This window comes from Octopus sinensis, linkage group LG25 (assembly GCF_006345805.1).
Source record: "Octopus sinensis linkage group LG25, ASM634580v1, whole genome shotgun sequence".
NCBI classification, from domain to species: Eukaryota; Metazoa; Mollusca; class Cephalopoda; order Octopoda; family Octopodidae; genus Octopus; species Octopus sinensis.
The window spans coordinates 2,427,298-2,442,431 of NC_043021.1; the positions used below are offsets into that span (position 1 = coordinate 2,427,298).

Below are 15,134 nucleotides of genomic sequence, written 5' to 3' on the forward strand. Positions count from 1 at the left end.
CTTGCAACATTCACAGAACCCTTTAACAAAATTGCTGGGGGCCATAATTTCCATCTCCGCCCTCACTTTCCTTTTCAAGTGAAATTTGAAAAAGTGGATGAAGGGCATCATGGCGTTAGGAAGGGCATCATGGCGTTAGGAAGGGCATCCTGGCGTTAGGAAGGGCATCTTGGCGTAAGGAAGGGCATCCTGGCGTTAGGAAGGGCATCATGGCGTTAGGAAGGGCATCTTGGCGTTAGGAAGGGCATCCTGGCGTTAGGAAGAGCATCTTGGCGTTTGGAAGGGCATCCTGGCGTTAGGAAGGGCATCCTGGCGTTAGGAAGGGCATCCTGGCGTTAGGAAGGGCATCATGGCGTTAGGAAGGGCATCATGGCGTTAGGAAGGGCATCTTGGCGTAAGGAAGGGCATCCTGGCGTTAGGAAGGGCATCATGGCGTTAGGAAGGGCATCTTGGCGTTAGGAAGGGCATCATGGCGTTAGGAAAGGCATCTTGGCGTAAGGAAGGGCATCCTGGCGTTAGGAAGGGCATCATGGCGTTAGGAAGGGCATCTTGGCGTAAGGAAGGGCATCCTGGCGTTAGGAAGGGCATCCTGGCATAAGGAAGGGCATCCTGGCGTTAGGAAGGGCATCCTGGCGTTAGGAAGGGCATCATGGCGTTAGGAAGGGTATCATGGCGTTAGGAAGGGCATCCTGGCGTAAGGAAGGGCATCCTGGCGTTAGGAAGGGCATCATGGCGTTAGGAAGGGTATCATGGCGTTAGGAAGGGCATCCTGGCGTTAGGAAGGGCATCTTGGCGTAAGGAAGGGCAATCCTGGCGTTAGGAAGGGCATCCTGGCGTAAGGAAGGGCATCCTGGCGTTAGGAAGGGCATCTTGGCGTAAGGAAGGGCATCCTGGCGTTAGGAAGGGCATCATGGCATTAGGAAGGGCATCCTGGCGTAAGGAAGGGCATCCTGGCGTTAGGAAGAGCATCCTGGCATTAGGAAGGGCATCCAGCTGTAGAAACTCTGCCAGATCACGATTGAAGCCTGGTGCAGCCATCTGGTTCGCCAGCCCTCAGTCATTCATCCAACCCAAGCTAGCATGGAAAGCGGACGTTAAACGATGATGATGATGGATGAGAGTTTGTATCTGTCTTCATCCCTTTCAATCTGATCTACCACACAATGTCTCTCGCTAAGGCCACCAGGCAAAATAATAACCATTTACATCTGTTTTCCCGTGTCAGCATGGGTTAGATGGGCACCACAGCCTCTCACAGGGTTGTCATAGTTCTGCATCATCTCCAACACACATCGTCAGGAAAACCAAACCCCATTTATACACTAGAGATGTTGCTTCCATCACTGTACATCGATCTTTTCTTAGATATTTTTTTTTTCCATTTTTTTGGCAAAGAGGGTATCAGGGATATTCCCTATCAGCTAAAAACCTTTCCACTATATAACAGTGAGAGTATTTAATTGAACCTTTTGAACTTTTACTTACTCTCATCTTTGGCCAACCATTTTAAAGAATGGTCTGCATATGTGTTACTCTGCCACCAGCACCAGAGAAGGTGTCTCTGGCGGAAAAAAAAATAAGAAAAATAATATTAAGAACAAAGCCTTCTGTTATATAAATATTTATTTCAAATAAAATGGCACACACTCACACACACACACACACACATATATATACATAAGCTGTTCTATAGATATAGATAGACAGATAGATAGATAGAGAGGAATCTTGCAACATATAGATTTATAAACTTGCAACATATAATTTATATATATATATATATATATAGTTAATCCAAACATGAAAACACAAAGAGAAAACACAACAATGTGAGGACGTGGAACAAATATAGTATTATTGGACGCTCAGGAAGGAAGGGAAGAAGGAGGGATTAACGTTTCGAGCAGAGCTCTTCGTCAGAAACATAGGAAACGGAAGGATCCAAGGAAGGGAAGACGGAGGAAAAAAAATCGCCAACGATACACACGCGGTCACATAAATATATGATGGACTCTCCTGTCATTAGACGACGTATAAGGGTTTGACAATTTCTTACTGAACAGCCACACAGATGATTTGTTTATAGTGATCAAATGTCTGTGTAGACATCAGCTCACTCCCTCCATCAGATCGATATTACCTGTACAGGTGCAATGGGTGCCAAATGTCAGATGTCAAAATGTTCGCAGAACAACATGAAATAAAGTTGCTTTGCAACACCTGGTCTGGAAATCAAACCCACGATCTCGCAATCGTGAGTGCAACACCATAAACCACTAAGCCATGCACCTTCACATATACATATATATATATATATATATATATATATATATATATATATATATTCTCTTTTTACTTGTTTCAGTCATTTTGACTGCGGCCATGCTGGAGCACTGCCTTTAATCGAGCAACTCAACCCCGGGACTTATTCTTTGTAAGCCCAGTACTTATTCTATCGGTCTCTTTTGCCGAACCGCTAAGTGACGGGGACATAAACACACCAGCATCAGTTGTCAAACAATGCTAGGGGGACAAACACAGACACACAAACATACACGCACACATATATATATATATATATATATATATATATATATATATATATATATATTTACATATATACGACGGGCTTCTCTCAGTTTCCGTCTACCAAATCCACTCACAAGGCTTTGGTCGGCCCGAGGCTATAGTAGAAGACACCCGCCCAAGATGCCATGCAGTGGGACTGAACCCGGAAGCATGTGGTTGGTAAACAAGCTACTTACCACACAGCCACTCCTGTGCCTATATATATATATATAGATTACATTAGTCGAAGCTCATGGCTTTGTAGTTGGACTTACAATTGAAAGAATGTGGCTTTGATTCCTGGCCTGAGTGTTTCATTGTGTCCTTGAGCAAGACACTTCATTTCATGTTGCTCCAGTCAAGTAAGTTGGCAAAAATGAACAATCCTGCAACAGACTAGCGTCCCATCCAAGGATGCCACAAGACCCAAGAACCAGCCCTATGAGTCTATAGCTCAGGTAGGACCTTTTGGATCCTTTTGGTAGATCTCATTTAATTAGGGTTCAGGCATATAATCAGTGAAATTATAACTGGTGTTAGAGAAAACTATTGGAGAAATATAGAGAAAGAGACAATACAGTATTGAACTGTATGGTATTGATTGATTGTAAATGTGAGGTAGGCGGGGGGGGGTCTGAACAGTTCCATACAATGATACATCAATTACTGCCATGATATTAACAAAAACAGAAAAAGAAACAATGAAAAAATAAAAAGTGTCAAAACTGCCACAACTTGGCCAAGGCGACACCCTATGCAGCTGAACAAATTTCAGTTTTCCTGCATTCATTGAGCTACATATGAACATATGAATATATATATATATATTCTTTTATATGTTTCAGCCTTGAGGCTGTGGTCATGCTGGAGCACTGCATGTATATACAAAAGCATCTTCATAAGAAGTCCTGCACTTTCACTTTGCGTCGTATGGCATTTGAAAAACCTTCTTTGAATCGAAACCAAATCACTTTCCTCAGTGGGTTCTTTTCTGAAAGGAATAAATGAGCATAACAAAAAAAATAAATAATAATAATAATTAATTATGAAAGAAGTTTAAGAAAAGAATAAAACAATTAATAAACAAAATAATAATGTTTTAAAATGTAGGAATTATTATCAAGTGTGTTTAAGTTGTATAAATGCCACATGGCAGAAGAGACGCAGACACTAAAAGTAAGAGATTCACAGAGGAACTGTACATTGGGCTGCAGAGTGACTGCATATTAGACAGTAGAGGTATTATATGTTGGATGTTAAGGCGGCGAGCTGGCAGAAGCGTTAGCACGCCGGGTGAAATGCTTAGCAGTATTTCGTCTGCGTTACGTTGTGAGTTCGAATTCCGCCAAGGTCGACTTTGCCTTTCATCCTTTTGGGGTCGATTAAATAAGTACCAGTTACGCACTGGGGTCGATGTCTGTCCTTGTTTGTCCCCTCTGTGTTTAGCCCCTTGTGGGTAATAAAGAAATAGGTATTGTATGTTGGATTGTAGAGGTAATTGTCAAAGACAATATTTCCCCATGACCAGAAATGTTTTCATGGAAGATTGGAAATGAATGGTACTTTCTGTATGACGGTGACACTCGCTGGCTAACACTATGCTGTGGAAAGGCTACACACACACACACACACACACACACACAGGTACACAACATGATTCAATGTCCTCCTTCCATGCTGCTATGAGTTGGATGGTTTGAAAGGGGCTGGCAGACCTGAGGATTGCACCAAGTTCTATTGCCTGCTTTGGTATGGTTTCTATGGCTGGATACTCACCCTAACACCCCTATGTGTGTGTGTGCGTGTGTGTGTGCGTATTCTTTAATTCTTTTACTTGTTTCAGTCATTTGATTGCAGCCATACTGGAGCACCATCTCGAGGGGTTTTTGGTCTACGAAATCGACCCCCCAGGATTTCTTCTTTGTAAGCCTAGTATTTATTTTATCAGTCTCCTTTGCTGAACTGCTATGTTACAGGACATAAACACACCAACATCGGTTGCCAAGTGATGGTGTGGGTGGGGTGGGGGGGTCAAACACACACACACACACGCAGTCCAAATTTACAGAAAACAAAAGACGAGATTGTGTTGCCATTGTTGTTGCTGCTGGTGGTGGTGGTGGTGGTAATGGTGGTGGTGGATGATGTTAGTGGTGGAGCGGAGGAAGGTAATAGCACAAAGAAGTGTTGTATTTTGGTGGCAATGGTGTTAGCAATGGCAAGGGTGGCAATAGTAACAGCAAAGCCAGTAGTAGCAGCAGTAGTAGTAGTAGTAGTAATGGTAGTGGTGGTGGTGGTGGTGGTGGTGGAGGTGGTGGTGGTGGTTGTGGTTGCAGTAGTGGTGATGGTGGTTGTGGTGGTGGTGATGGTGGTGGTAGTGGTAGTAGTAGTAGAGTGGTGGTAGTAGTAGTAGTAGTAGTAGTAGTGATGTTGGTGGTGGTGGTGGTGGTGGTGGCAGCAGCAGTGGTGGTGACGGTAGTAGTAGTAGAAGCAGTAGTAGTAGTAGTGGTGGTGGTGTTGGTGGTGGTGGTGGGGAGGCGGGTGTTGTATTCTGGTGGAGGTAAAGCATTTAACAGAGGTCGGATGTTGTTAACAAAGTTTTGTTTGTTTTGTGTGCAGAGGTGTTGGCAGTAGTGTGGTGGTGGTGGTGCTGTGGTGGCTTCGTCAGCGGCGGCGTGGTTTGTACCATTAGTCTTCATGCTAGTTCTCTCACCTCTGCATCCTCACCACCACTCCCCCCTCCCAACCACCCCACCTCTCACACACCCACACACACACCTTCAATAATTTATAGTACTTCCAACAGTTCACACCTCCAGCGCTTTCCTAAACACCACCACCGCAACCACCACCACCACCACCAACACTTGCTACTGTAACAAACACATTCCCCTCCCCCCCCCCCTGGCAGCCTCTCCGCCTCTCCTCCCTTGCCCACCACCACCATCATCACCGTTGCCTCTGCACTACAGCTACATGTACTGAAACTACAATCTGTCACCACTACCACTACTAAAACTACTACCACTACTACTACTACTACCGCCACTACAACTACTACTACTACCACTACTACCACTACCGCCACTACTACTACTACTACTACCACAACCAGAACACAAGCCATCAACACTACTAATACCACACACACACACACACACGTATTCTTTTTTTTATTCTTTCACTTGTTTCAGTCAGCTGACTTGCCTTTTAGTCGTACTTATTCTATCAGTCTCTTTTGCCGCACCGCTAAGTTACGGGGATGTAAACACACCAGCATCGGTTGTCAAGCAATTGTGGCGAGGCAGGGTGCAAACCCTGACACACACACACACACACATACATATATATATATATATAAGCTTCTTTCAGTTTCCAGCCACCAAATCCACTCACAAGGCTTTGGTTGGCCCGAGGCTATAGTAGAAAACACTTGCCCAAGGTGCCATGCAGTGGGACTGAACCCAGAACCATGTGGTTGGTAAGCAAGCTTCTTACCACACAGCCACGACTGCGCTTATTTATGTGTATGTATCTGAAATACACACAAAGATATAATATACACGTGTGTGTGTATGTATGTATATGATGGTGATGATGATGATGATGATGATGATGATGATGATGTGGTGGCGATAATGATGGCTTTCTTCTCTTTCCAGATGGTAACCTTTAATTTATGATTCGTTAAATATGCGTTGCACATACCTTTCGCAACATAATTAGGGTCCACTTGAGAGGAGGAGACTGGTTGCTTAATGATACGGCCAAAGAAATCCCGCTCCGTCTGAAAGAAGGAAAAGAAAAAGATCCATGAAACTTCCTGACAAATTATGGTAAAAAAAAAAGAAAAGAAATAGTGAAAGGAAATATTAACCAGATATTATATATATATATGTGTGTGTGTGTGTGTGTGTGTGTGTGTGTGTGTGTGTGTATATATACATCATATATATGTATATATATATATATATGTGTATATATATATACACCATATATATGTATATATATATATATATGTGTATATATATATATGTTAGTTAGTTAGTTAGTTAGTTAGTTAATTTGGCTCAACAAATAGCAAAGCCATGTAGGGGGACATGGAGTTAAGTACAGGGTGGTGTTCATTGTAAAGAGTTCAGCCACTTGGTTCCAGGGAGGCTTTGAACAAAGCGGTCGTCGGCATCTTCACCATCTCGTCTGGCAGCTTGTTCCACGGATCCGCACCCGGACTGAGAAAGCTCCTCTCCTTCGATTGAGATGAATCGTCGCAGGTAGAGCTTTTCGGAATGACCCCGCAGCCGACACTCTGGAGCAGGAGTGAAGAACAGCTCTTTCGAGAGGTTACACTTTCCGCTTATGATGTTGTGGGCAAGAATGAGATCACTACGGCGGCGGCGTTTTTCAAGAGAATAAAGGTCGAGCGTCCTCATTCTTTCTTCATAGGACAAATTTTTGAGACCATGAACCATGCGGGTAGCCAGCTTCTGGACTCTTTCGAGATGCTGTATGTCTTTGAGGAGATAAGGAGAAGAGCTTGAATCCCATACTCCAATATGGGTCTCACCAGCGTGACATAGAGTGGTAGGAATATGGCTGCTGTGATCATTCCGAATGACCGTCGAATCAAGAACAGAATTCCGCGTGCTTTGTTGGCAGCATGGACGCACTGGGCCGAAGGCGAAAAGGAGGATCCACCAAGATACCTAGGTCCTTTACCTGATCGGTCCTCTCCAGCAGCAGATGACCCGGCTCGAAATCAAGTTGAGTTGCAGGAGTAGAGCCGACAGGCAGATGACAGCACTTTGACACGTTATATGTATATATATATATATGTGTGTATATATATATATATATATATGTGTATATATATATATATATATATATATACATCATATATGTATATATATATGTGTGTATATATATATATATATATATACTCATATATATGTATATATATATGTGTATATAATATATATATCATCAATGTATATATATATGTGTATATATATATATATATATATATACATCATATATATGTATATATATGTGTATATATATATATAATATAATATATATACATCATATGTATATATATATGTGTGTATATATATATATATATATATATAAAATTTATTGAGACAAACCACTATTTTGCAAAACAAACAAGGAAGACTTAATCAATACATAAATTTATAAATAGTCAAAAAAAACGCCACTACAATCGTTTCTTGTCTTGATCGACAATCTTCAGGTGGACTTCCATCTAAAAAATCAAAATTTTAAAATATAAATAATACTTTTAAATAATTAAATATAAATGAAAAATAATATATAATATAATCCATATATAACCTATATATATCCATATCGAAATATAGACTAATTACCACGAATTCCCCAAAAAAAAACCATGATAAAACAAATCTTAAAACATATAACGATAAAATCTCCCTTTGCTAAACTCTATAACAAACCTATAAAGTAAAACCCCTAACCTAAACATTCACACACAAATACACCACGTAAACCACAGACTCACGACTTATATACATACCTATACTAACTTATAACCTCAATATACACAAACCCACTCCCTCCCCACACAGACAATTAACACATACATCCCAAAACCTAAATAACAAACCCATATACACATTCACACACAACAACACACTCACACGCAAAACACTCACACACAACAGATACATATACTCCCTCACATATACGCCTATACATACTCACTAACTCGACATATACAACAATACTTCACACCCACAAAAAACATTATATACATTTATGAGCTTTAACTCACCTTCATCTCTAACAACAACTTGCCGTAACCTGCAGTTGTTTGTTAGAGATGCTAAGGTGAGTTTAAAGCTCTAATGTATATAATTTTTTTGGGGTGTATATTGTTGTATATGTCGAGTTTAGTGAGTATGTATAGGCGTATATGGAGGGAGTATATGTATCTTTTGTGTGTGAGTGTTTTTGCGTGTGAGTGTGTGTTTTGTGTGTTGAATGTGTATATGGGTTTGTTATTTAGTTTGGGATGTATGTGTTCATTTGTCTGTGTGGAGGAGTGGGTTTTGGTGTATATTGAGGTTTATAAGTTAGTATAGTATGTGGTATAAGTCGTGAGTCTGTGGTTTACGTGTGTGTATTTGTGTGTGATGTTTAGGTTGGGGGTTTAACTTTATAGGTTTGTTATAGAGTTTAGCAAGGGAATTTTTTACGTTATATTTTAAGAGTTTTGTTTTATCATGGTTTTTTTAGGGAATTCGTGTAATTAGTCTATATTTTCGATATGGATTATATATAGGTATATATGGATTATATCTTATATTTTTTTCATTTATACTTTAATATTTTAAAGTATTATTTTATTTTTAAAATTTTGATTTTTTAGATGGAAGTCCACCTGAAGATTGTCGATCAAGACAAGAAACGATTGTAGTGGCGGTTTTTTTGACTATTTATTAAATTTATGTATTGATTAAGTCTTTCCTTGTTTGTTTTGCAAAATAGTGGTTTTGTCTCAAATAATATTTTATATATTTTACTATAAAATTGGATTTATCCTAATCTGATTTTTTTCCCTGTAAATTTGATGTATATTTCCCTAATATTTATTATATATATTATATATATATATACATCATATATTGTATATATATATATGTGTATATATATATATATATAAGAGAACAAAGTGTATGTACGCCGCTATGTATATATATATATATATTTATAATAAGTGTAGATCGTATACGAGTGGGTATATATTTATAAAAAAGAAGTTTGAAAACGCCACTATATTAGATAAATTTTCATTTTCTTAAAAATTTTACATGTTTCGGTTCTTCTTGAAAAAACGAACCTTATCAAAAATATTTTAAAAAGTTAAGTGTAATAAAAAAGTTCATAATATAGGCGCAGGAGTGGCTGTGTGGTAAGTAGCTTGCTAACCAACCACATGGTTCCGGGTTCAGTCCACTGCGTGGCATTTGGGCAAGTGTCTTCTGCTATAGCCCCGGCCGACCAATGCCTTGTGAGTGGATTTGGTAGACGGAAACTGAAAGAAGCCTGTCGTATATTGTATATATATATATGTATGTGTGTGTTTGTGTGTCTGTTTTTGTCCCCCTAGCATTGCTTGACAACCGATGCTGGTGTGTTGACGTCCCCGTCACTTAGCGGTTCGGCAAAACAGACCGATAGAATAGAATACGTACTGGGCTTACAAAGAATATCCCGGGTCGATTTGCTCGACTAAAGGCGGTGCTCCAGCATGGCCGCAGTCAAATGACTGAAAGAAGTAAAATAGTAAATAGTAAATTGTTTCTTAATTGCCTCAAGAGAATCCACGTGGTGGTTTTTTGTGGGGAGTAAGCATAATAGCTGTCTTATGTGTTCGAATAAAACTAAGGTAATAAATATAAAATACAAATTGGGACAAGGATGCAAAACATCCGGACAACTAGGTGATACAAAAAGGGACAACAAAACATCCAGATAGACGATACAAAAAAAACAAGGACGGGTCATTCGAAGCCTTTTATCTTCAGTCAAGAATCGGATCATCCTCGCAATTTCGGCTGATTAATCTTGAGATTGCTTCCAATCTGGCCAGCCCCAAAGAAAAACTAAGCAAGGAAAATCTAATGCTCTTAGCTTAGTTTTTCCTTGGGGCTGGCCAGATTGGAGGAGGAGGAGGGTGGTGGGGAGGGGAGGGGAGGAGGGGGAATGGAATTCTAATCCAGTGACAACTTACATGCTCCTTGAAGCCGACTGATTGTGGTACTAACTTCTGTTTATGGTTTGGTATGACATCAGTTGTGGTGGTGGTCGTAGTTGTACTGCTGCAACAGACAGGAGTAAGTTTAGTGTTTAAACACATCTACTGAGGTATAGTTTCTGCATACGTACACACACACACACACACACAGCTTAAGTGTCAACCAATGGCTACGATACACACATACACATGCATAGACACGCACACACACATACATACAGAGACATACACACATAGACACACATACGCACATATGTACATGCATATAGACAGGCACACACATAACACACACACACACAGCTTAAGTGTCAACCAATGACAGAGACACACACATGCACACATATGTACATGCATACAGACAGACAGGCAGACACACACACGCACATACACATACATACATACATAAGCAAATATTTGCAACAAGTGTGTACACCTGTAAGTAAGCACCTGTTGCATTAGAACAATATGAAAACATTATCACAAAGAGAGAAATCACTGAAAAAGCCTGCAAATGGCAAAAAAAGGGTTTTGACCAAAAAAAGAAAACAAGAAAAAAACAACTGATTCTTTAACCAACAAGTTAAACAAACGATTGCTTAATTAGCTGGACAGATATTTAACCAATTGACCAATAATAAAGAATTGGAATTGAACCAGTGCATGTGTTATTAATATTGGCTTATGACCCTCCCTAGATGCAACAAAATTATCAGAAACAACACAGAAAAGGAAAGAATTAAAGAATCATAGAATTAGGAATGGAAGAATAAAAAAAAACGGTTCTGTCTCATTGTTACTTAGTCTTCCCTACAAACGTGTGTGTGTGTGTGTGCATGTGTGTGAATGTTTATGCTCTGTACCCTTAACATACACTTTTGCAACCTCTGTTAACCCATTCTCTTGTTCTTCTACCCAACCCAGGGCCCACCCAGACATTTCATTGCTCTCCCCCACCCACACCTTAATCTCTCTTTCCAGCTCCCTGCCCCCTCATTATTCTCCCCCCTCTCTTCGCTAACATAAGCAACCGTGTATCTCCTCTACACCGTGAAACCTGTTCTGTTCTGGCCCTTTCTTTCATACTTTAACCCCTCATTTCTCAGCATGAAGCTGCCCCTCCTCACTCACCTCACTCTCTTTCTCTCTCTCTTTCTCTTGTAGCCCCACTCAGCCAAATGGGATCTTAATCTTGCAACCTTACTGGGGCTGGAGCCAGGAATACCTATTTTTTTATTACCCACAAGGGGCTAAACACAGAGGGGACAAACAAGGACAGACATAGGTATTAAGTCGATTACATCGACCCCAGTGCGTAACTGGTACTTACTTTATCGACCCCGAAAGGATGAAAGGCAAAGTCGACCTCGGCGGAATTTGAACTCACAACGTAATGACAGATGAAATACGGCTACGCATTTCGCCAGGCGTGCTAACGTTTCTGCCAGCTGGAGCCAGGAAAACCAAAAGCACTCAGGGCACCTAGCTGTAGAAAACCAGGCCAAAAGAGAAGCACAAAGCAGTCCTTGGACCAATTGGATCCTGTCACACCATCCAAAAAGGATAATGGATGTTAAATGATGATGCTGGTGGAATTGGTGGTGGTGGTGGTAGTGGATGGTGACATTGTTGATATTTTCTCGTGCCGGTGGCACGTAAAGAGCACCATCCGATCGTGGCCATTTGCCAGCCTCGTCTGGCACCTGTGCAGGTGGCACGTAAAAAGCACCATCCAATCGTGGCCGTTTGCCAGCCTCGTCTGGCACCTGTGCCGGTGGCATATAAAAAGCACCATCCGATCGTAGCTATTTGCCAGCCTCGTCTGGCACCTGTGCAGGTGGCACGTAAAAAGCACCCACTACACTCACAGAGTGGTTGGCATTAGGAAGGGCATCCAGCCGTAGAAACACTGCCAGATCAGACTGGGCCTGATGCAGCCTTCTGACTTCCCAGACCCCAGTTGAACCGTCCAACCCATGGTAGCATGGAAAGCGGACGTTAAACGATGATGATGATGATGAAATCATACAGTAACTTTCTGTTTTCAAAGAGTAACAGTGAGAGAAACAGAGAGAGAGAGAGAGAGAGAGAAATACTGACTTTTCATTTCTTATCTGTACAGAAGAGGACTTGTCAGCCATCCTCATCTTCTCTGCTGCAATCTGAAACGTCAAAGAACAATAAGATATCAACAGGAACAGCTAAGATCAAAGTGTTATACACACACACACACCCACAACCCATGCCAGCATGGAAAGCGGACGTTAAACAATCAGGATCCCTGGTCTGGTGGTACGTAAAAAGCACTATCCGACTCGTGGCCGATGCCAGCACCGCCTCGACTGGCTTCCGTGCCGGTGGCACATAAAATACACAATCTGAACGTGGGCGTTGCCAGCCCCGCCTGGCACCTGTGCAGGTGGCACGTAAAAAGCACCCACTACATCACGGAGTGGTTGCGTTAGGAAGGGCATCCAGCTGTAGAAACACTGCCAGATAAGACTGGAGCCTGGTGCAGCCTTCTGGCTTCCAAGACCCCGGTCGAACCGTCCAACCCATGCTAGCATGGAGAACGGACGTTAAACGACAATGATGATGATGACACACACACAAAACATTTCAAAAGTAAATAGGTTCCATTTTGCTTCTTTTTTTTTTATGAACGATTTATTTCTAGAATCAAAATAATGTCATTTGATGCATTTAAATACTTAATCTAGTATTCAATAGACATAATGCCCTGTGTAGTTTATAATGATTTAATTAATTTGGACGTCATACTAAAGAGTAGTAGATAATAAGGTCTAATTAGGAGTGTCTATTTACTTTCAAGATGTCTGTGTATACACTTCTACAAAAAACACATATATCTCCACATATACACACCCAAGGCTACACAAATTCACAGCTTCCGTGCCGGTGGCACGTAAAATGTACCAATCCGATCGTGGCCGTTTGCCAGCCTCGCCTGGCCCCCGTGCCGGTGGCATGTAAAAAGCACCATCCGACCGTGGCCGTTTGCCAGCCTCGCCTGGCACGTAAAAAGCACCCACTACACTCACGGAGTGGTTGGTGTTAGGAAGGGCATCCAGCCGTAGAAACACTGCCAGATCAGACTGGAGCCTGGTGCAACCTTCTGGCTTCCCAGATCCCCGGTCGAACCGTCCAACCCATGACAGCATGGAGAGCGGACGTTAAATGATGATGATGATGATGATGATGATGAACAGCCCCAGCACTCAACCAGTACCTCCTCTCTCTCTCTCTTTCTCTCTCCGCTCCCCCACCCCACCCCATCTACTTACCTCCCGAGCAATCATTTGTTTCGTTGCATAAGTCAACTGCTTCTGTTGTTTCATCCCAGGGAACTTGACAACCTCTTCAATGTTACTAAAGAAGAAAAAGAAGACAAAAAAAACATCAAATATACAACAGTGTGGCCCCACAAAGGGATTTCAACATAATCTACTGAACCGCAGGATGATCTTCTACATAATCCCTTGTTTTCTATTATAATTGCATCCACAGCTGTGGCTGTGTGGTAAGAAGCTAGCTTCCCAACCACATGGTTCTAGGTTCAGTCCCACTGCATGGTATCTTGGGCAAGTGTCTTCTGCAATAGCCTTGAGCTGACCAAACCTTTGTGAGGGGATTCGGTAGACAGAAACTGAACAAAGCCTGTCATGTATATTAGGGGTCATCTCATAAATAATACAGTTTTTTCAGATGTTCGAACTAAAAGCCAGAGGGGGAAGGGATAAACTACCTGCAGCAACTTGCCGTAAAAGCAGGTAATAATTTTACCTTGTTCTTATTCTTGGTACAAGTTTTGATGAGTGCTGTTTCTCCAAATTATATATATATATATATATATATATATAGGCACAGGAGTGGCTGTGTGGTAAGTAGCTTGCTTACCAACCACATGGTTCCGGGTTCAGTCCCATTGCGTGGCATCTTGGGCAAGTGTCTTCTGCTATAGCCCCGGGCCGACCAATGCCTTGTGAGTGGATTTAGTAGACGGAAACTGAAAGAAGCCTGTCGTATATATGTATATATGTGTGTGTTTGTGTGTCTGTGTTTGTCCCCCTAGCATTGCTTGACAACCGATGCTGGTGTGTTTACGTTCCCGTCACTTAGCGGTTCGGCAAAAGAGAGCGATAGAATAAGTACTGGGCTTACAAAGAATAAGTCCCGGGGTCGATTTGCTTGACTAAAGGCGGTGCTCCAGCATGGCCGCAGTCAAATGACTGAAACAAGTAAAAGAGTATATATATATAGTTAATCCAAACAAGAGAACACAAAAAAACACAACGCAAGGACGTGGAACAAATATAGTATTTATTGGACGCTCAGGAGAGTAAGGAAAGAAGGAGGGTTTAACGTTGTTTCGAGCGGAGCTCTTCGTCGGAAACATAGGAGAAGGAAAGATCCAGAGAAGGGAAGACAGAGGAAAAAAAATCGCCAACGGTACACACGCGGTCATATATATATATATATATATATAATATATATATATATATATATATATATATATATATATATATATAATATATATATATATATATTATATTAAATTAGAGACAAACCACTATTAGGCAAATCAAACAATGAAAGACTTAAGCCAATACATATGATTAATTTATATTATTTAAATATGTAACAAAATTATTAAAAAATATAATTAATATCCCACTACGATCGTTTCCTGCCTGCTGTCTTCAAATTTTTGAGTCGCAGTCATTCATCAGGTGGTTTAAATATTTTT

General features: G+C 41.2%; 1 protein-coding gene across 3 annotated transcripts in view; it reads right to left on the reverse strand.

Annotated features, from left to right (window-relative positions):
* Positions 1-2,310: 2,310 nt before the first annotated feature.
* The window catches only part of LOC115224432 (chromosome transmission fidelity protein 18 homolog), a 44,683-nt gene continuing 31,859 nt past the window's right edge, over positions 2,311-15,134 (reverse strand). Inside the window, exons 20-25 of one of the 3 annotated variants that reach the window (XR_005003785.1) lie at positions 13,672-13,756; positions 12,467-12,528; positions 10,346-10,433; positions 6,277-6,355; positions 3,395-3,559; positions 2,311-2,351 (exon numbers count right to left, since the gene is read on the reverse strand). Coding sequence is in view for 2 of the 3 variants with exons in the window: in XM_029795334.2 (XP_029651194.2) it covers positions 3,465-3,559; positions 6,277-6,355; positions 10,346-10,433; positions 12,467-12,528; positions 13,672-13,756 (409 nt within the window). In the remaining variant the exon portion in view is untranslated. Of the gene's footprint in view, positions 2,352-2,688; positions 3,560-6,276; positions 6,356-10,345; positions 10,434-12,466; positions 12,529-13,671; positions 13,757-15,134 lie in introns of those variants that run through there. The other 2 variants (XM_036513220.1, XM_029795334.2) reach the window with 2 other exon arrangements.